We start from the raw sequence: 23,220 nt of genomic DNA on the forward strand, positions 1-23,220 counted from the left end.
ATCCAATAAATCCCCTATTGGCCTGATGTGAATCTTGCACGAAAAAAAGGTTTAAAATGAGGTGCCTCTTGTTGAGAGTGCTGCCCATGTTTTATCTTTTATTTAATAAAATTCTAGGGGTTTCTTCATGTCCTAGATAATATTTCGAGTTAAAAAAAAAAATGTTGCCGATGCTGGTAGAAAACACCCAACCACTTTCTTGAGAATGATTGAATCGAACTATTTACACTAAAATCATGAAGCCATTTATTAATTGGTCTTTAAAAAAAAAATTAAGAATGTTTAATTGATCGGATTAAACCGAACAGAATCATTAAACAAGTGGTAAACCGTTTAAGAAAACGAGTAAGTTAAGTCATTCAATGTTAATTTTATATCCATTTCAATAAAACAAATATGATTAAATTAAATAATTATTAAAAGAAAACATATAACAATAAACAAGTCAATGTTTTCATAAAAAAAAAAAAATTTCAATTCAATGTGAAGTTTACACTAATTTCAATAAAAGAATAAAAGGAAAAAATTCCATTTGAATAAAAAGAAAAAACCCAATAAAACCGTTTAAAACAGTTTTAATTTCAACGAATCGATTTTGATTTTACCTAAAAATTTTTTACACCAAACTGAATCAAATTGTTGACACTGGAACCAAACCATTAACACCCTTAGTAGAGGTGTCTCTGGAGTCTGGACAGAGAACATTGTCCCAAGTTTAAAAAATAGAAAGAAAGAAAGACCTTGGTGCAATTGTTCAAGTTGTGAGGATTTAATTCCTTGTTTGTGTTTATTAGTGTTCACTATGTTTTGTCATTAGTTCACTACATCCTAATTTCAGAGAGAGCCCGATATCTACCGTGCACTCTCTCAAAGTTCTAATAAAAAACTTCATTAATTGAAAAGGAAATCACATACATTATCTACTACAGTCACGGACAGGTTACTCAAACGAGCTCTCTTTCACAAACATGAGCCACAGAAATTATTTCCCTGCCCTGTTTAACTATATGAACAGACTCAAAATCTTTAAACAAAACAGAACTCTCTCTCAAAGAAGATTAAAGATATCCCAAGGCTAATTTTCTTTTGTTCCCTGTGAGAGTCAAGTAACCAGCTGCTTACATTCCCCCATCTTATTTGTCACACGACAGTGTGCTTATGGTCGTTTAGGAAAACTAAATCCAAATATATAATCTGTTCATAAATTATTTCTTTGTTATTTATAGGTGAATTGATCAGGAAATGGCTCATAGGACATGTGGCTATTTATATACTTCAGATTTGAGACCCAAAGTCTGAAAAGAAGAAAGTACTAACAGTGTCTTCAATAATTATCAGACCCTCACTTCTCACTCATCTCTTGTGGTAACAACACAGATTAATAACAAGATAGTTCTTAGTAGGAGATAACACAGAAAAGCTTTACTTTCTATTTTTCAAATTTAAATAACAAACCCTTCAGAATTTTCTTTATTTTAGTCTACAACTTGTCATGACTCGTGAGTTCATAAGCTAACTCAATTGATGCAAACAAGGAGGCATTTAAGTTGCATTTAGCCTGTAACTTGTCCTGAGTTCAAATGAATTGACTGTACATGCCCATAAACACATTTGAACAATAATGAATGGGGAAAGAATCCACCTCCATGGGTGACAAGAGCACCACCTACCTGTAATGGAATTTCTTACCCTCCAAACTTCCATACTCAAACCCACACCAACTCAAACCACCAATTATAGAATATCATAGGACATAACATAAATAGTAGAACACGATAGATGTGCCAATGGTCACATGAGCCCAAATATCGTCCAGGAAGCAAGAAACAATGACAAAAATAAGCAAGGTCATCATGCACAAGACAGAGGCTGAAAGAGACAGCGGGGAAGAAATAGAGGGATATTTACTCACTTTGTCGTGAGGTGATGGGTTTAAACAAAATTTTATGAACTAGAGCCCAAGGTCGCCCAAGGTCCCCAGTTCACATGTCAAGTTTCAGTTCAATCTAAGCTTGCCATATGAGAAAAATGAACCATTGAAAAACTTCAAGTGCACAAAGCCACAGAATACAAAAAGCATAACATTCATGAGAAAGAAATTCCATTACAGGGAATGATAAATGATAGAATTTGACACTGTAATATGCAATTCAGATCATTCCCTAGATATCCAAGATTGGATTGCCACACCACTCTTCCACATGGCACAAAACACAATGGTTACAGTAAACAAAAAATTCCCTTAATATTAAATCCTTCCCCGTCCAAAAAATAAAAATAAAAATCTTAGTAACACCTTCCCTGTGTGCATATTTCATGTGCATGACAATTTTTTCATATAGCTGATTAGAACTCTGGTGAAAAACCCATGACGATATACAATTAGAGAAAGAGGCCAAATCTACTCGAGCAATGCCAATATTATGTCCCAAAGTGACGTAGGTACCTGGTTCATTATCTCCAGTTACAAATACTCTATAGCTGCGGCCGTGCAGCACTCGTGTAGCAAATGTGTGCCACCGATATATAGGGCACAATGTCTCTGAATGTTTGAATTATTATATAATACTATGATTCCATCTAAGAGACGAATTAAAAAACCACCTTGGAAAAGGTTGGATTCCCATTAACCTTCTCCACATATTAAGGGGATTTTTGGTTGGTCTTTGGTTGGTGCTGGTATCAGTTTCTGTAATAATCGTGAGGAGCATTGGTGGGGTAGGTTGTGGATGGAGGATAATGGCATTGTTGAGCTGTACCAGTGCGTGGCTGAAGAAGAACAGCTGATGAAGTGGCAAAAGAAGAGAATCCTGATGATGCTGCAGTAGAAAACAGTGGCATTGGGTTGGCACCGCCACTGCCATGGCTGTGCATTGGCCATGCCCAGTTTGAGAGTCCTGGTGAACCTGCTTCGACCCTCTTCTCCATTGCTCTTTCCTGTTAACACAAGATGTATTGTTATCGGCAACAGAATTCATCTTGTCATACTAATAAGCACCAATAATACTCATCCTAATGCCCTCAAACTAACTGCACATTGGGTGAAATGGGGCTCTACTGAAAAACCATGGATTTTTGAGTTTTCACCAATGGTTATTGGTCGAGCCACAGGAATGGAATAAAATACTTATCTATAGAGAACTTTCCTCTCATCGTACTCGGTTGGAAAGACTAAACTAGCAAATAAATTTTTATGTAAATTAAAAGTTAACCTCCACAGATCAAGCTAGTCATAGAAATTGGGCTCTCTTCAGAATGAATTTTTTTTCAGCATTCCACACGAAAATCAAGACACATTGATAGAATGTAATTAGGAACTGCGATGGAAGTGGAATAGATCCTATTTTGGTAACAAACTAGAAAAGAAGACCAGCTTAACCATTGGGTTAAAATGACATAAAAAAAAGAGTTGTAAAAACAGTTTAATTATGTTTTCAAACAGAATGCCGAAGAGTCTTTTTTTTTTTTTGCTGGGGTTGAGGGTAGGAAATGGAGCAATTTCAGACTGTTGCGGCAATGATAACTTGTGAAATATAAGGTGTTCCGCAAGTAATAGCCAAGTGCTACGGGGCACATTCCTTCACCCAGAAGAACTTTAAAAAATGATCATCGAAGGCTTCCTCTGAGTGCAAGGGAAATAAAGGGAAGGGAAGAGAAGTGAAATCAAATCAAAACTAAAATGAAAACATTCATTTCCCATTCCTCATCTCTTCATTCTCCTTCTTTGTTTAGTCCTCAGTTTTCCCTACGTTGTTTTGTTTGGATCCATGTAGCCGACCCCATTAAATTGGGATAAGGTTGAGTTTTTTGTTGTTGTAAAATGAAAACTTTCAAAATCATTACTTAACATGATTGTGTGACTAACTCCAAAACTTCTAAATCTGGTTATTAAATGTCATCATATTTTGCAACCAAATTCCTTAGATTTAGGAAGGAAAATGAAGATTCCGTTCAGTAAAGTTTAAGTACTACTTGGTCAAAGTTTAAGGTAGTTACATAATCATGATCACAAAAATTTCCATTTGTTTTTAACTGATTTTTTTTTTCCCCCACTTTCCTTTTACTTGCAACCAGATGGAGATGAAGAGAAGAAATTACCTCAAAATTGGGAAAGAGCCTGGGATATATGCCAGGCCAGATCGGAGGGTGCACAGATGCCATCTGTGGGCCATGATTCATTTGATCACCCACTGAGGCTGAAGCATGGTTCTCCATCTGTAGAGGCACAGCAAAGAGTTCACACAACAAACATGAACTGAGCTACTAATTAAGCTAATCTAAATTTCTAAACCACAAAGCGAACAAAAGAAATTTGACAAGAGGAATTATCAACTGAATATTTAAATAGGATTGATGGTCACAGAGAATAGAATTCAAATGCTTAATTCTAATCGTTACCCTAGCTCCCCTAGCATCAGGCGTGTCACGAAGGCCACAATCGAACAGGAAACCGCCCATACTCTCATTCATGTTTGTGCCATCAGCCAAAGAAGGGGGAGAAATCCCCAAGTTAAGATCAAGATTGTGGCCACTGCCTGCAGCATAAGCATTAGAATTTGATCATGTATCAAGTCACAAAAAGGAAATATTGGATTTCTACAGTAGACAATGATCACAGTGTCCTGAGAGTAAACACGAGTATTGTTGATGCTACTACCTCCATCATCCACCACAGAGACAATCTCCCCTTCATATGTGCTCGGCTCAAAGTTGGTGACTGCCTCCCTTCCATTGCATTTGATAGCTGCCTTGTCATAAGCCCTGAGTTCCAGAAAACCAAAATGGAGATTTGTGTTGGATGGAACCCAATTGAGGTTGAGAATTCAGGGTAAGAAATTCAGAATCATGTTGAGTGAAATTCATGTTCAGTAGGACCTTGCTGCTTCAATTTCGCTGTCGAATAACCCAAGATATATATACCTGCAAGCAAGCATCGTTTCTCATTGATGAAAACAGGGTTCACAGGGCTCCTTTTTCGTCCCACAATTTTTGGTTGAAAGTAGGTATCTCAGACAATTGAAATATTTTCCACATGAGATGTCCTTAAAACTAGTTTTTGAGATCATTTTTATCTTTAAATAGAAACAGATAACAGATAAGTAACCATCAGAAAAATAAAAAAAATCAGTTACAAGTTGAGCGCTTCTCACTTCTTGCCTAGGAACTGCCCCATTCGAGCTTCCCATCGACCGCATTTATGCAGTGTCACACCTCTGTATTTTGAGCTTCCCCTAGAGAATCCGGTGCTTTGTCGGCGGAGTATGTGCACAAATTCTTCCTTGGTCAGGTTCTTCATCTGAAAAGTAAGCAATAGAACAAAAGAATATAAGTTCCCAATGATATTTCGTATCTACACAGCATTCACTAAGCAATTGTCTACCCCAAGTCCCCACTCCACCTGTTTCAGATCATCATCATAATCACTGAGATTAAAATTGATGTCTGCATCAACACCCCGGAACTTAATAGCAGCTCGATCATATGCCCTGGAAAGGAAAAAACACAGATTTAAATCAACCAGAAGAAGAACAAACACAAGGGTATATCAATCTCAAAGAACAACCCAATCAGTAAAAACGCTGGACTTACCTAGCAGCAGCATGAGCAGTGTCGAATCCACCTGACAATCCAACACCATCACAACGAAAAACCACCAATAAACAACCAGGAAAAAAAAAAAATACAATAAGTTAAAAGAAATTAGCAACGAAGCAAAACGGAGATTAATTCCTCACCCAAATAAACTTGCTTTCCACAATCCCTGCAGACAAAGAGGAAAGAGATAGAAAAGCAAGTTAATGAAAAAAAGTCTACCAAAGCTACCAAGAATGGATCACATTCAAGTACATGAATGAAATCCATTACATGAAAATACTAACCAGATATGAGATTCCCATCTCCCAGTCCTCCGATAAAACGTCACACCCCGATACTGAGAGCTTCGAGACCTGGGTCCCCGCCGGCTCTTCTTCACCCGCTGTTGCTGCGTGGTTATAACCTTCATCTCCGGCTGATTCCCCAGGTCAGCCTGGGAGAACGAGAGATCGACCCAATGTGTTCGAGACGAAGAAGAGGAAGATGACCCAGAGTAAAACACAGCATCACAGGGAGGCCCAGTTTCTCCACTCACCGGGAAGAGCTGCCTCGTAATGAAACCCGACCGTGTAGTCGGATTCCCGTTCTCTGCTTCATCACCGTCGTCATCATCATCGTCTTCGACCGCAACGGCATCGTTGGCGTCACTTCGCTTCTTAAGAATATCAAAGCTGAAGGCGAAGTGAGTGGAGCAAGAGTCGTCATCGCCTCCATTGCTGGAGGCTTCAGCATTAACGACCAATGAATTTGAAGTCCCGGAGTCGTCCACTTGGCCTCCGGAACCATCGGGAAGTTCGTCAATCATGGTCTCATCTTCATCGCATGTGAAATCAGCCGAAACAAAATTAAGATCCAGCATAACTCCTACAAATTCGTTGAATTCCCCCCTTTTTCTCACTCTTTATCTTTCTGATTTTCAGTTTATAGGTTATGAAGATTCCAGAAAGTGGGTTCTATCTGAGAAACAAGAACCAGAGCAGGTAAAGGTATTAGCAAGAAAAAGCAAAGAGGTTCCTATGGAGCATCGGCATTTGGGCAACCAGAGACCTCAATCCCTTTACAAGCCTTTTTTTCAAGTGATCCCCCCTCGAAGAAAATTACAGAAGAAGGTGGGAGTAATGGGTCGATTTAATCGGAAAATTTAAACAGTAAGAGACGACCAAACTCTGAAAACAGATGATCGAGCAGAGACCTTCACAAAACTGGACGACCCAACACAGAGAGAGAGAGAGAGAGAATTTGAAAAAACAAAGAAGGGAGCTAAACAGGTATCAGAGGAGAGGAAAAGAAGAGCCAACAATAGGGAGAAGAAGAAGATCGAGCGAAACAAGAGTTCCAGACTCCAACAGCTCGAGACCTTTCACAGGGAAGAAACCAAGCTGATTGAGGAAGAACCCTAGTCCTAAACCTCCACAGATACGCATTCCAGAGGAAAAGAAAGAAGGAAAGGAAAGAGAGTGATCGAGTGTCGGGTTCAGTTGTTCGTCGTGAAGAAGTAAAATCACCGCCGTCTGTCGGGTTCAAAAGAAGGAGACCAGACAAGTGGAGATAAACCTACGCCACCCTCCCAGTTCCCACCTAAATACCACTTTAAGACACAGAGAGCAATTATGGATTACAGTAACCTATAGAGTCTATGGGGACTCCAGAGGGAGAAAGAGAAGAGTGACGAGGACATAAAGGAGATGGGTTTGTTACTGTTACTGACTTTAGTATTTGATGTTAGGAGAAAGAACGAAAGAGGAAGAGAGAGAGAGAGAGAGAGAGAGAGACAGACAGAGAGACGAAGAAGAAAGGGAAAGAATAAGAAGGCAGCAGAAGGGGAGGAGAGATGAGGGAAAGAACAGTCGCGGAGGTCTATTGGATCGGATGGGACGTGGGAAAGAATTCCATATATTTGCATTTTGCATTACAGAACAACCTTTTACAGAGTTGGAACAAAAATAGGAAAAGAGAGAAGGATAGGATAGTAATATAAGGTAAATAATTTTTAGAAGGGCATATTTACTTTTGCGGAGTGAAACGTTGATGTGGTTGGTGAATACACTATTAATTTCATCTGTTTGCTTCTCTCCTTCCTTCGATGAAATGACATCTATATCTCCCATTGTAGAGAGACAAAGAGTCACACAATGAGGTATCACCGCAAGCTCCTTGGCCCTTATCGTTGAAAAAGATTTTTGTCAGGTTGCATAGTACCTATGCCCAACACGGGAAATGATGGTCCTGTTCCTCCTTATATATCTCTCATGCCTCTGCGTTAGTGTAGGGGCCACACAACCTGGCAACAATCCTTCACATTTTTTTTAACACCTCCATATATTTAAGCTTGGGTTAGCTCCCCTTTGTGTGAGTTTCATGTACGATTTTGTGACAATATATGTCATTTTGTTTCCATAAATCTCCTCTATGGTACCATGAAGAGTATTTAAGGGACATTAATAGAAAAAAAATGACAAATGTTATCATAAAATCTCCACATATGAGGAGCTAGTTCGGACGCTACATTGCCATGCACCTCTTGATAGTCATTACATCATTTCATAGGCATAGATTTTTCGATGTTTTGTTTGCACATGGTCTTTTTTTTTTTTTTTTTTTTTTTTTTTTTTTTCTTTGGTAGGAATTACCACATGGTCAATTCTTTTAGAGCTCAAACTCAGACATTGAGTTCAACCTTTCCATAAAATTCTAGTCTCATGACTCTCATATAATTTACTATATGAAAGAACTAGATACTCATGTATAGATTCTATATGGATGATAATTTCAAAGGCAGTGTGAGAATCACTCTCTCTCTCCTCTCTAACATACGACTTTTTATGTAATCGGGTGACACTTCTTTACCTTGATTACCAATGTAGAATTCCTTTACCTTAAAAGAGAGGGGGAAAATGAATGTTGCTTGGTTGTGTGACTCTTGTATGAAACTATCATCAAATCTCTATGAAATATTAAAAATTTCATCAGTGTTGATGCACCTTTATAAGAACCACGCGACTAGGCAAAAATCTCCTTAACAAAGAAAAATACTTTAGTGTTGGATTGTGGTCACCTACTCCATCGCTCTCTTTACCCAAAAGAGAAAAAAAAATCCCATGTATTTTATATATTATTTTATCATGAGATATTTTCCCATTGTCTTGTCTTTATATCCATTTCTTGTCCAACACTAAGGGCCTGTTTGGTATCGTTTCTGTTCCAGAAACGTCGTTTCGTTTCAAAAACGAAAATTTCAGTTTCTGTGTCAAAACACAGTTTTTAAACGAAAAAATGGTGTTTTAAAATTTCAGATTTTTATCGGGAATTTTTTTTTTTTTTTTTGTAAAATAGAACGAAACTGGGAAGACGGAACTCCACGTCAAATCTCGTTTTTTCAGTTTTTTTTCACTTTTTGTTCCAAAAAAATAGAAACGGACCATAAGTGCACCAAACAGAAGATTCCGTTTTTTCGTCCCAATAGAACGAAAAAACTCTAGAAACGTTTTTTTAGAACGATACCAAACGGGCCCTAAAACCACGGGTTAAAATGTAACTGCTCAACGGTTTTAGGGTTTTGTCGGGCAAAATCTAGAAGGGATTAGACGTTGAGGATTCGGGTATAGACCCGATCCAGTTCCTTTTTTCTCGGTCAAGCGGTTTAATGGTTGACCTAAAGGGAATTCTAGAGAATTGATAAGAAAGAAAGGGCAGTAATTGGGAGGCAGGAAAAGGGAATCATCGATTCATAGTATAAAAATGTTTTTAACAAAAGAGAACACAACAGGAGAAAGAAATTGATGGAACTGGTGGCCCTTTTTTCTATTCATAACTAGTCAGTGAGTGGTGACACGTCTCGCAAAATGGTAGGTTGGAAGATTTCCTAATCCGGAGATGGGTCCCACATGCTCAGTCACTCAGAGATATACTTGGGTTTTTGCCCCTAAAACTTCAACGTGCCATAAATGGCACTGTCCTCATATGGGGACCATTTTGTCAATTTTTTGTTTTCCATGGTCGGTCCCCAAGTAAACCAAATTCATCCAAATCACTCTTAAATAAAATAAAATAAAATATTTTTTTTATAATAAAATAAAATAATAAAAATAATAAATGATGGAATTTCCCAATTTGGATCGAAATCGACTGTGATCAATCTTGATGCTAAACATTTCGAAGCAACTGATTCTAGGTTTTTGTTTGGATTAAATTGTTGATATTCATATAGGAAGAATTGATTTTAGGGTTTATGGGGATCGATTCAACTGATTTTAAACTGAATTAAAATTGAAAGCACTAATTCAACTCCTACTTCCCAATTTAAAATCCTTAATCCAATAACTAGAATTTTGTAAATCTCATTGATTGATCTTACTTGTCGCTATAAAACATGGTATCGGTATTGTATACTAATAATGATTTGAATTGTCAATATCTAACTTTTTGGTTGTATCAACCATGATTTAGGTATTAGGTATCAGTGGATTGGAATGAGATTAGATATAGGGATGCTATTGGTTTGTGTCAATTATGTCACATAATTTTACCCTTAAAGATACCAACATCATAGGGTATTTTGATAATTATACCTTGTTCGATATAATCTCAACCTATCCATGTAAACTTAGTATGAATATCGGTCCAGATGATACTAATATGTATCGACCAATACCGAAAATTTAAAACCATGGTACTAATCAACGATCACTATCAACAAAGATCCAACAAGGTGGGCTTTCTTTAACTAGTTCAAAGCTGAAGTTTTCTTTAATGAGTTCAATCGAGCCAAGTCTCATGAAGAGGTTGTGGATCATCCTGCTGCTACTCCACCAAGGCAATATCAACATCTAGTTTGGATTCCTCCCCCTCTTGATGTGATGAAAATCAGTGCTGATGCATCATTTGTTAAAGAAGATGTCTTTTGGTGCCTTAGGAAGGCATTAGCGGAGAAGCTGAAGCAATAAAGGAAGGTATTTTCGAAGCAATTGGTTTATGATATTTTCTCCTATGGGTGGAATCAGACAACCTAGAGGTGATTACTGCCCTTTAAAATGATTCCAGTTGTATTCTTTTTCAAATCCGACCTATCATTGAGGATATCAAGTTCATGTGTGTCAACCCTATAGAGTGTTCATTTTCTTATGTTCCAAGGACTGTTAACGGTATTGCCGACACCCTTGCAAGGAGAGGCTTGTCCATTCGGTGTAGGACAGTATGACCTCAATCCACTCCTTGGCTGAATCAGCTCTGTGAAGCTGATGCCTTGGCTTGTAATCGGTCATTTTTTCAATAAGATTTTGTATTACCAAAAAAAAAAAAAAACAAGATGGGGTTTGAAATGAAAACCTATTTATTGACTATATATGAAAAGGAAAGCCCAATCATTTATATACGCGTTTGGAGTATGTGATTCCGAGCAATTTGCCATTTTTGGACTAACAAAGAAAATCAAACCAAAAAGGACTTCCGTGGAAAAAAAAAATTCCAAAGAGGACGAAAGTGAAATATCATAGGTGTTGTTCCAATAAAAAAAAGAAATTAAGGTGGAGAATTAAGATCCGTACACGTGGAGGATCGTTTTGGATTGCCAGCTGTCGAGCATATAAATGACTGCCCAAGCTGCCCGTAAAACCCATCGTACGTTTGAAGACAAAATTTTCTTTTTAGAAAGTGTTTATTCGTAAAGGGCAAGTCTTTCCCTTTTGAGAGGAATAAGAAATAGAAAAGAAGAAACGGACGAGAGGATAGAAACAGGTGAAAGCCGAGGAATAACGGATGTTATACGGAATCTGTCCTTTTTCTTGTTAAAATGCCCAACGTGTCCTAACCGTTTCTTAATAAATGAATAACATGTGCTCTCTCTCTCTCTCTCTCTCTCTCTCTCTCTCTCTCTCTCTCTCTCTCTCTCTCTCTCTCTCCATGTGAGTTTGTTACGGTTCCCTTGCATATTACATGAATATCCCTTGCTCTGTGAAAAATCAACAATCGTGTCCACAACCTCAAAAGTGTGCATATAATATCCTCTCATGCTCTTCCTACAAAAAAAAAAAAAAAAAAAAAAAAAAGAAAAGAAAAGAAAAATCCTCTCATGCTCTAACTAAGAGGAAAAAGGAATTGAGTTCTTTGTCGAATTATGTCGCATGCGATAGTGATTCTTTGAATTCATAGGAGAGAGGAAAACGACATAAGGAGATGCCAATATATGCTATGCAACCTGTCATTTTTCATTGTTTCATTAAATAAAGGGTAAGAGATCTTTGAGTAGCCATGGAGGATACACTAGTAGGGTAAATTAATATGAAATGGTAGAACAATTTCATAAATAGCGGGTACAACAACATTGAATTATTCAATACGTCGATTTAGATTTGAAATGCAACAACATTGGCAATTCCCCTGGAATTGAGTGTGGAAAATCTAATAGAACTGGCTAGATAGAAACAGAGTCGAACTAATGCCCAGAACTAGCTGGAATCAGAGAATGAAATGTTGAAGTAGCTAAAAGAAACACAGTCTATCATCTTTGTGTGGAAGACACTGAAAGCTTCACCCACCCACAAAATGTTGTACTAAAGGCACTCATTAGGGTGCATGTACCCTTTGAAACCAAACAAGAATTTTCTATCTAGTCTTGGTAGATAATGGATCTGCCTTGAATATATGTCCCCTGAACACACTTAAGAGTCTCGAATTCTACTTCACAAACCTGAAGCTATCTAAACAATGAGTAATTTCTATGACAACACACAAGAGAATATCATCGGCATATATTAGCCACTAAAATCGTTATCCCTAATTTAATAAACCACAAGTGGAGAGTAGAGACTATTGAGACTAGGTGGTCCTTCTTGACTATCTTATTGGTGGTATCCTAGATTTTGAATCTCGGCCGGGTCATGAAAAATTGGTCCATATTTCCTAGATCAGAGTCAACACTAATCCACTCAATACTGATCAATCCCACCAAACCCTCTTAAAGAATGGCCTAAAACTTGGTTCAATATATTGACCAAACTATCTTGGGATCAATCTAGAGAGAGAGAGAGAGAGAGAGAGAGAGAGAGAGAGAGAGAGAGAGAGAATTAATCAAATAAAATCAATGGGATTGGGTTTTGTGTTTGAACCAACCCTTGAAATGGGATTCTTGGGCATGAAGACAATAGATGCACTTTATGGTCCCCTTTCATCGTTTTCACTCATACTAAAACATAAGACACTTGCATCAAATATAATATATATACATATATTAAACAAAGCTTTTAGTAATTCAATATGGATAAAGCTTTTAGTAATCCAATATGGATGACTTCGATGGCTCTTTTGGCTAAACAAATCTTAACTGATAACTTCTTAAAAAATAATAAGAAAATATATCAACTTTACTTTTTAAATTATATTTTTCCTCACTGAATCCAAAGATCCAATAAAATTTTCATGTTCTATATAGTTTTTCCTTCACGGTTCATTAATATAAGACTCTTTTGTACTGCCCTAAATCTCTACCATGTGGGTGCATAAATTTTGTGAATGAAATTGGTCATGGGACATGGCACCTTTTACCACTCTATTTAGTTTAAGCATAAATGTAAATGATTATTATTGTTGTTTTTTGACTTTTTTTTTTTCTTCTTCTTTTCATTAGTAATCCTTGACTTGGCTTAAATCTTGTTAACGCATTGTGAGTTAGTGTGAGTCCACAATCATTTCATTAAGAAGCAATGTCATAGTGTAACTCGGTGTGACTCGGTGATACATCCGCCAATTTCTTTGAATTTAAAGCATGATTTCAGATATCGGTTGTATTGATGTAATAGTACTTAATTAGTAAATTTGTCTAAAAGTCATTTTTTTTTTAAAATGAAAGTGAGGTAAAACTATCTGATATAGCTTGATACATATTAATATTGATATGAGTATTTGACTCTTCTTACCCCCTTGGGGTCACTCACACAAGGTGTTTGGTGCTCTTCACTGCTTTTAGTGAAAGTTGAATGGTTTTCATTTAACTTCGGTATCTTGTCCATACAGTTGTGGGGTCAGTATGAGCCCATGGAACTAGTCAGACCGAAGGCTTGGATACCTATCATTAGGGGGGGGGAAAGTCTCATTTAAAATCATGATTGAGAGTTGACCATGTTTCATACACGATCATATATGAAATCTTTTACCTTAGGCTAATTAGATTGATAAAGTTGTTGCTTTGGCTTAGGAGCCAATTCTTTCCTCATCTTAAACCAAATGAGATCAACTAAATCTCTAAGTTTTCAGTAGGATGGAATCTCTATGCTATTTTATAGAAAATAGGTGCATTTTACTTTGATATTTTATGAAGGATATTAGTGCACTTACCTATTAGTACTTGCAAGATAATTCTTAATCATGGTAATAAAGTGTTGACTTCATCCTATTAGTTCAACTAATAATAAAGTTTTCTGTGAGATGAAATCATTGTGATATTATATTTAATGAAATAAACATTCTCATTGTGATACTATCTATCTAAGATATAAATGATACTATCTATCTAAGATATAAATGGACTTACTTAAATACTTATAATAAGAGGGTTCTTTCCTTTTTTGGTTAAATTATAATAAGAGGATTCTAAATCATGGTTATAGTGACTTAGTATTTGTATTAATGAAAGATTTAGTCCATTTTATAAGCATGGATTAGGGCATGTTAAGGTCTGATACACTTAGCAAAACATCCCTGTTCACAAGCTCAACAAACTCTTAATAGGCAAAAGTTTTTTTTTTTTTATTAGAATAAAAAGCAGAAATTACATATCTTATACATCTTTGGTCAAAAAATTAGTGTTTTGAATCAAGGTCTTCCTGGTTAAAGCCTGATAGGCAACATTCTTAACTATGCTTATGGAATAGTCATTGACATCCTCTACAAAAAAGTTAGTTTGAACAAAATATCTTCTAATTCCATATGAAGAGCAAAAGTGGACCATGACCACATCAAAAAATTGTTAGGATTCATAAGTTTGTCAACACCCTGCACGGCACTCCAAATTTCTTGTATATCCAACCCTTGCTTGGCAAAAGTCTACTACACAAATACATCAGATATGGGGTAACCTTCTTAACCCACCACATATTGGGGATTATCTATTGTATAATTAGTTGTCAAGTAGGTGGATAGTTGATTTGGCCGTTTTAACCTTTAGATAGACAGAGTACATGTGGAACATCCATTTGTGAAATCTCATAATTAGCTTCAATCCTATGCTCAAAGGTGTATAGGTTCACTTTTTCAATCATTGACTAGGCCCCACACCAAGGGCCAAACAAGGACCCACAAGGGGGCTAGCAAGGGGGGAAGGTGTAGGAAGGTTGATCTCGACCTTCCCTGGATGTATGTTAGACCCAACTGTCTAGCCTCCTAACATTGAGCTAGAATCTTATCCCCACCATATACCAAAGAGTCCAAATTACCTGTAATGACCAGTAAGGTGTAGTAAGCATCCAACGACTAGGGTGCATGGCCCTTCCAGCCGTTGGATGCTCACTGAACCTCACCGCCTCATTGCAGACGATTTTAACACCCATTATATATGTCCATATCTCTTGTTTTCTTTCCTTTACCCCCGTTGTCTTTTCCCCCTCTTTTGTATGTTAGATACTAATTCCCATTACCAAAAGATCAAAATTAGATTATTTAATGGATAAGTATTAAGATCCATGTTTAAGAGATGAGATAGGTGTGGTATTACCAAGTTTTTCAAATCTCAACCATCACAATGAAGCCAATTGGCATCCATGCTTTGGTATTTACCCAAAAAAAAAAAAAAAAAAAAAAAAAAAAGAAAGAAGAAGACATCCATGCTTTGGACATTTACATAAATGAATTTGTTTATTGATAATCCTTAACGTGTCAAATCCCCTCCCAAAAAATAATTGTAATTTTATTTTTAGAACTTTTTGTTTGACACATTTTTCAATCCATCAAGGGTAAAGATGTTATTTCACATATGTATTTAAAAGACTTGCAAGATAATTACAATTCTAGAAAATGACATAACAATAAATCACTTTCAAATAATTTTAAAAACTCTCTTAAAGAAATTTTGATAATAAGATATTGACAATCAAAAGAAGATTATACATTCTAAATAAAGGTGTCATTGAGACAATCCATAAGTGCCATTCAGACAATCCCTTACATAAATTTTTTTGAATAGCTGATGACGCTCATTGTGGATTAGTCTAAATCACTACAACGACAACCCTTTTTCTTATTCTATCCTTTCACCTTTATTGAATATTAACAAAATGATTTGTACTTTTATATTTGCATAACTAGAATGTAGTAAACCACATAAATCTCTCGACGCCTTTGACTGTGACTTCTATTATCCTTCACATGCCTCCTAAATCTTGTCGCTTTTTCTTTTAAGAATTTTGTATATTTGGTCAAATGGCAGCTTATATTGCACCCAAAAACACTGTATCTTAACCCCGTCTTCTATTATTTTCATTAATTTTTCATCTTGCTGGAGATTTTCCTTCACCTCTTCACCTCCCACTATGATCTCATCATTAATCCCGTTTCTATTGACAAAGGTGTTCCGAACCCACAAAGGTCCTAAATGTCATTTCCTCTATTCTAAGAATCTCATCCAAATGTCAGAATCCATGAGTGAAGGAGAAGGAAAATTCAATGCTTATTTTTTTTTAGGGAGCCATATAGTCTTGAAAAGCTAACATTGCGAGTACTTTAAAAGTACTGATGAATGAATCAAATACATAGTAAACCATACAATCAAAACCAAATATAAACCTATCAACATGGCTACAACTCGTAAATCCAATATTCAACTGGCCAATTAAGTTATTAGTCCTACTAAACCTATCAACACGGTAACCTTTCTTTATTTTATTCATGGTTGCTTAATTGATCAAGCAGGTAAAGAATTGACTCAAAACAACTAAAACTAACTTGGTTGAAAAGTTCATATAATTGTTACACTCGGCATGCGAGCCATAAGGAAAGATCACATGCCCAATATTCATAATAATCAAAGGAGAAAATTTTCCTTCATCATATAAGGTGAAAGGTCAAAAATGTCTTTACTCTCAATTTGATCCTCATTCGAGCCCCATTAATGCCCATGGTGAAAGAATACCTCATTCGCAGTTAGTGAAGAGAAGTTGCCTCCACAATGAAACACGTGGCAGGTCAAGGAAGTTTCCATTAGATCTGGTCAAGACTGATCTTTCTAAGGAAAGGACTAGAAATAGATCTTGTAAAGGTAATAAAAAGAAAAATGAAGATGCCATTAAAGAAACCTTAAGTGCGACAGGTCTTTAATCTTTATCATGTTCACAGTAAACAAACGCTCAAAACACATCTACCTCACCAAATCAAAGTCATTATAGAAGGAGAAATAAATGTATAATTGTGTTTGAAAACAACTCCTAGCTAGCTAGCGTTTGGTAGTGTCCATTCTAGTAGGTTGCAGGGTCCCAAGAGATCATGAGATCTACTACCCTTTCCTCAAGGGAGGGGATGTTGGGGGAGTTGAGGGACATAGGATTAAATATAAAGAGATCTCAATGGGAAGAGATTCTCTCTTCATCTAAGGTGATTCGATGATATGATTGAATTTTGGAATTTATTATTTACAAATGTCTGAAATATTTTTCTTAATCCAATCAAAGTTTAGATCCCATGGATTTAGAAGTTTGCTTTTTTATCATGAGGGAAGAAAACTCTATCCTAAATATAATATGCCTTTTTTAAGGCAACGTCTATGTACAATGAATCTCCTCCGGTATCTTATCCTCTCTTATATCTTTACCTAGACAAAAAAACATTACCGGAGATAGGAAGAAGGAAGGACAATGTATTTTCTAAAAAAAATATATATATATATATATATATATAGTTTTTTATTTTATTTTTTAATGTGTGAACCAATAATTTTATATTTTGGATCGTTGGATAAGCCATATGTCAAATTTGATGCTTCATTTTATTCTTATATCTTGTTGTATATGTCTTTTACCCTTTTCATTTAGTGGTGTTTGTGTTTAAATTTTCAAGCAAATTTGATTTTTTCAAACACATTTAGAGCATTATATTGGCATATGTAAAATTCATGTTGATTTAAAATTAAGTCATATTGACTATAGGATGACATGGAAAATATATTTTCAAATTTTTGACTCATAGAAGCAACGTAATATAGGCAAATTATACTATTAAGTATGGAACCCGAATCCGCACTCTTGGTACAAGAAAAATGCTCCTTAAAATTAAGTTAAAACTGTGGCAATGAACTTGACAATTGAAAGAGGATAGCTTTGACAAAAAGTAGTGGACCGCTAACAAATCTAGTAGTTTCCAAGGCTCACCACCAACAATTTTTACAACCAATCTTCCCATGAAAATTGTGATTAGTGACTCAAAAAGTCAAATTTATGAAAAAAATATAATTTTAAAACTCTATTAAGGCAAGTTTATAAATGAAAAGCACAAAGAATGATTCTCACAATTTAAGCTCTTAAGATTTAAGAATGATCTACCAATTGGGTTCACAAAGTCTAGTAGAAATTCTTCTTATGCTCATTTGTCTAATTCCCCATCTGTGCATTTGTGATTTAAGTGGAAATAATGATAGTGGGTTGCTGCGCTAATCTTCTCAATAATTAATCAAGGTGTACGTAAACTGACCCGAACATCTTAGTTACCAAAAAATAAAAAGATTCATTTGTCTAGTTGTCATTGTAAGGTCACGCCAGTTAATGTCTTTTGGGTGACTTTGTCAATTAATGTCTTGATCTTCAATTTGTGTAGATAATTTATACCGCCAATTGACTTATTGAGATGGCTTATAATATTCTAATAAATTCACCACTTTATACGGGTTTACTAAAGAGGTTTACAGTCTTTTAATAAATTCATCACTTCATGCCACCAAATGTTGAGGAGAGTCACTTGATAAACCAATTCAATTGAGCTTTTTCACAAACCAACACAAGTTAGAATCATCAAAAACACATTTAAATTTACAATGTTTCTCTGCTCCCGCCCTAGAATCTGCAGAAACATGATTGATTTAATAATATTTTATGAACATATTATAAATTTTTGCCTTAAAAAATTTATCTGATAAGGATGAGATGTTCATAGGTAAATAAGGAAAGGGATTGTCTCACTCAGAATCGTTGTGCGACTAATATGTGTTTCACTCTCATATCACTTAAGCTTTTTTGTCTATTTTGGCCTGTCTAAAAGTGAAATTTTGATCTAAAATCTAATGGACTTTTGAGAAAATTAAATGACATGGACAACCTATTTAGTACTATTTTTTAGTGATTAAGAGATGAAGCCTCTTATTATTTTGTTGCAAACTCTCTGTCATTATTTCTCTTATTGCCACATCCATTTCAAAGATTACCTCTAAACAGTTCAACATGCCATGCCACGCTGCCCCCTCATTTGGAACTTTTTGGCCACTCTATTCTAACCCCTACGGTTCCACTTTCAATCTCTTTTGAGTAATTATTCTCTGTAGTGAGTGTGGTAATATGATGAACATCGAATGACTGAGAACATCTAGACACACATTCTAAGATTCTCTCAGCCATCTAATGTTCATCTCATCACCACTCACTATAGAAAATGTTTTTGCACCTCTTTTCGAGCTCTTGGCTATCGACTTTGGTAACCTCAAATATCAAAGGAAGAAACCAAGCAACTGGCTGTCAATGATTCACCACCAATAACATGAGAGAACCACTGATTGTCAACTAAGCAGGGGAAGGGATTAAAGGCTTAGCAGTGAGAGTCAATAGGCTAATTTCATCCATAGCTTTACTGCTAGGGCCTCACCAACCAATAAACGCAAAGGCTATCTATGATCTACCCATTCATACTAATAGCATTGCCTTGGATTCTTCTGAGAAAGTCTTTGCGTCAGAGAACACATGAGATGAGGTGACATCCATCAGTGCAATCGTATAGGTTGGTGTGTGTATCTTTTGAGATTTGACTCCTTTTAGCCCTTTCTTACATGACAAGTTCGGGCTGGAGGGGAGTACTTGGGTACTCTACACGTTGGCTGCTCTGCGTGTATCTTTTGATCTCTTGACCTTTTTTTTTTTTCTTTCCCTTTTACTTTTAATACTTGAGAAGTCGGCGAAATATTTATTGTTGGTTTTAAAAAGATTGTAATTTGCTTCATCGTGACTTTGGCGTGATGATAAGGTTATTTTATTATGATTAATTGATTATAATCATAGATTTAGGAGATGATATAGGTCAATTTGGCCATTTTTTTTTAAATATTAATTTTTTATTATTTAATCACTGAAACGATATAAATAATCAATTCAGATCGATCAGGAATTGAGAATTGGTCTCAGTCGATATCGATCCAATATGATCAATACGAGATCGATACTTGAAACCATGGTCATGACTCATGAGTGCATATCCTCTATAGTGAATGGTGAGGTGAGGTGCAATTAGCATCCCAACCATGGGATGCTCATTGCACCAATGTAGTGACCGCGGACGATTTTCACACAAGTAATCATAGGTTTGATGGAAAAGTAATTGTTTCGTAAAGTAAAAATAAGACTGTAAATTATAATCTTTTTCAAACCCCATAGTGGTGAAAGCCTTTCTTACACGCGAGGTCGAGAGGATCTCAATTCGTTCAGAATTGCTCATGCATAATTGAGGACTCGAAATGGTCCTCGAAAATGTATGCATCTCTAAAATGAATTTCATGTGAATTTCTTCCATGGTTTTAAATATCAGTATCGATATATAATTGACATTAACCGATATTAATACTGATATTTGTTGATCGTATTGGGTCATATTAACTCGTTTTTTTCTTCTTCTTCCTTTTTTTTTTTTTTTTTTTCAATTGGGATTAGTTGTGGTGCCATGAATGAATGAAATTAAAACACGAAAGCAGCTTAAGAAAAGGGGCAAACAAACAGAAAATAATTAACACAGAAAAAAAAGAAAAGGGGGTGAGGGGCCGAGAGGGAGAGAGAGGGGATGGGGTTTTCTATTTTAGGTATATTGTCGGCAAGGGGTACGAGGTTTACACGCTTGTGGGATACGTGGATGCTCCCCCTCCATTCATGGAAAGTTTTTCCATCACATCTGTCCCTCTTTGTCAAACTTTCTTTTTGGGTTCCTCATGAATAATGTTAATAGTGTGTGTGTTGTGTCCTTTTCTAATATCTTCACGTATGATGACAGATTCAAGGTCCACCCATACGATTATTAATGGCCCACCTGCCTCCCACCCCATATATGATGTAAAATATTTAAATACCTATCCGTACCTCTTTTTTTTGGGTTTCACACTAATCCCACGGTAGCATAGATTATTTAATTTTCGCTAAAGACAATAAAGAATATTGAACACACTCATATAAATGATTCAAAGAAATAAGAGAGGTCAAACTTAGAATTACAAGTTTTTTGAGTGAAATTTTTTTTTCCAACTCTAATAGAATCAACTGGAGAAACAAAATTTTCTAGAGTTCTTGGAAGTTTTTTATTTGAAAGACTTGTAGAACTTGATAAAAGAAATAAATTTTTATTAATTTATAAAAAAATAAAGAAATAAGAAATCAAAGAGCAATCATGATCAATTCCAAATAAGTTACCTAAGAATCAACATAAATTGAAATTGAGTACGAATCCAATCTTAAACATCCAATATGAGAAGAACGTGTTGGTCAATTTTAACCATCCAATGTGTAGACATATTTGTTGGGCGGGCACATACAAGATCTACTTGTTTCTTTGTTTTCTCCTTGATTATAAGCATATGGCTATGTTTGATAACTAAGAAAAAAAATATATAAAAAAACATAATAAGACAAAAATTATAATACGGAACCCAATTATTTTTTTGTCTTATCTCTCTTCAAATTCAATTTTTTTTTAAATGTTTTATTTTCTTGACTTCCAAACATAGCCTTAGGGAAAATAATCCCAAATCAAAGGTAACCCAATTGGTGAGATTTGAGGAGAAACCTCGATAGAGATCACTTATAGGCTATAATCACATGTTTATTACCCATTTAGTTATTCTTTCACCCATTTGAATTCATTAACTTCCTCCCTTTATCTCTGCATTGGGACACTAATGGAATAGAATGGCAGGTAAACGAATTCTGTCCTATTGAACTGAGACAACACACCCATTTATGATTTATGTTTTATGTCTGAGAGAGGCCTGATCATTAATGAGGTTCATGTAAAACACCAAATCTTGTCAATTTTTATATGAACTCTTGATTCCCACTTGCTCTCAAAGAAGGTTGTTTGACAATGATATTGCTTAAAATAAATCAACTTGATTAGCTTGACCACAGGTTTCCATCCCACTTGCCAATTCTTAATTTACAAAAGAAATGCTTTTTAGTATAAGGTTCGAGGAGATAAAGATGTCGAAAAGAAATAAACAAAAGGGAAAGAGAACACTCCCAGATCGGGTCCTCTATGCCTAAACACAGTCAGGCGTGAAAAGACCGTCTTGCTTCCGCTTGCCCTCCCTTTCGCCCATGCAATGGCGCAGTAGCCATGCAACCAGGGAGCATTCTAAACAAAAGTATGCTGATCCATTCAAACTTAATTAGAAGATAAACAAACAATTGAATCAAGGAAATGGTCTCAATTAAACAAGTGGAAAAATCTCAATTTGCAACCATGACACCTACCTTTATTTGTTTATAAATTTATGAATATTTAATTCTTCAATTTAGTCCCATGTTACCCAATTAGTGCTGTTTCACAAACCACTAAATATTTTAAATAACTAAAAGGGAAAGCAACAAAGAAAGAAAAGAAAGGAAAGATCCTGAAGACCAGCCTACTTTTGGACTATCCTCTCATGTTTCCATTAATTTATCAAACCTCATCAGAAGGTTGTTGGAGATCTCCTTTTCTTTACTCTAACAACAAGAAACACACACAACAGTTCATTGTACTATTCTCCCTTTACTTTATTCTCACAATACAAGGACTCAAGTAAAGAATCTGTTGAAAGCCCAGAATTGTCTACAGCAAGTCATGACTGAATCCAAGTCAAGCTTAGATCATAATCGTTATCGTGGATTAGATCTCTATCTTGAGTTGCTTTCAAAGGCCAGATCTTGAAAATAACCAGTACCTTGGTAAGAGAGCAATCATGAATCACATGCAGTAGTCGTGTGGGGTGAAGGTTAAAAGTCCACTTTATGGATTCACATGAAGGCCCAGAAAGCACCAAGGTTGTATGATGATTCAGATTTCAGACACAGCACCTAGAGACTATCACTGCAGAAAGCAAAATCCAAGACCTTGGCTTGGTTAAGGATACAATTGTAACTGTCACACCATTCAGTCATGTATATGCAGTAAGACACCTGATTCACGATTGAACTACAACATGCTCCACAAGCTAATCCCACTTAAATCAGTCAAATGAGCTTTAGATTAGGTCAAGGAATAGACCTTCATGATATCTTAACTGATGTGATCTAGTACAGCACTTTATTTACAAAAGAAAGTTCAAACATGTAGACACTGCTAAAATACTTCATGAGGTTATATATATCAACTTTTCCAGTGACACAAACAGGGGAAACAGATATCCTTTTGGAATAATTGCCCCCC

The 23,220-nt window shown here is 35.9% G+C and overlaps 1 protein-coding gene and 1 long non-coding RNA gene across 3 annotated transcripts; both read right to left on the reverse strand.

Annotated features, from left to right (window-relative positions):
* Window positions 1–2,065: 2,065 nt before the first annotated feature.
* LOC122057205 (APETALA2-like protein 3) lies at window positions 2,066–7,520 on the reverse strand. 2 transcript variants are annotated; one of them, XM_042619230.1, is made up of 10 exons: window positions 5,880–7,520; window positions 5,736–5,761; window positions 5,590–5,620; window positions 5,399–5,486; window positions 5,151–5,296; window positions 4,876–4,920; window positions 4,658–4,761; window positions 4,399–4,535; window positions 4,099–4,215; window positions 2,066–2,937 (listed from the first exon to the last, which is right to left on the reverse strand). In XM_042619230.1, exons 1-10 carry the CDS (start codon window positions 6,452–6,454, stop codon window positions 2,683–2,685), a joined length of 1,524 nt encoding a protein of 507 aa, XP_042475164.1. In that variant the 5' UTR covers window positions 6,455–7,520; the 3' UTR covers window positions 2,066–2,682. The 2 variants fall into 2 exon arrangements, with proteins under 2 accessions (XP_042475164.1, XP_042475165.1); XM_042619231.1 differs by lacking the exon at window positions 4,876–4,920.
* Window positions 7,521–21,900: 14,380 nt separating this feature from the next.
* LOC122058436 lies at window positions 21,901–23,213 on the reverse strand. Its single transcript, XR_006133773.1, has 2 exons — window positions 22,736–23,213; window positions 21,901–22,179 (listed from the first exon to the last, which is right to left on the reverse strand). It is a non-coding gene; the product is annotated as an uncharacterized LOC122058436 (long non-coding RNA).
* Between the last annotated feature and the right edge of the window lie 7 nt (window positions 23,214–23,220).

The sequence above is a fragment of the Macadamia integrifolia genome, chromosome 12, assembly GCF_013358625.1.
Source record: "Macadamia integrifolia cultivar HAES 741 chromosome 12, SCU_Mint_v3, whole genome shotgun sequence".
Taxonomy (NCBI): Eukaryota; Viridiplantae; Streptophyta; class Magnoliopsida; order Proteales; family Proteaceae; genus Macadamia; species Macadamia integrifolia.

What these genes read in the sequence shown, in the direction of transcription:
- LOC122057205 (XM_042619230.1), bottom strand. Translation starts at nt 6,454, where the DNA reads ATGCTGGATCTTAATTTTGTTTCGGCTGATTTCACATGCGATGAAGAT. An exon ending in AGATGGGAATCTCATATCTG is followed by an intron (nt 5,762 to 5,879) that starts GTTAGTATTTTC and finishes CTTTGTCTGCAG; the next exon opens with GGATTGTGGAAAGCAAGTTT. An exon ending in CTCTGTGGTGGATGATGGAG is followed by an intron (nt 4,536 to 4,657) that starts GTAGTAGCATCA and finishes CTTATGCTGCAG; the next exon opens with GCAGTGGCCACAATCTTGAT.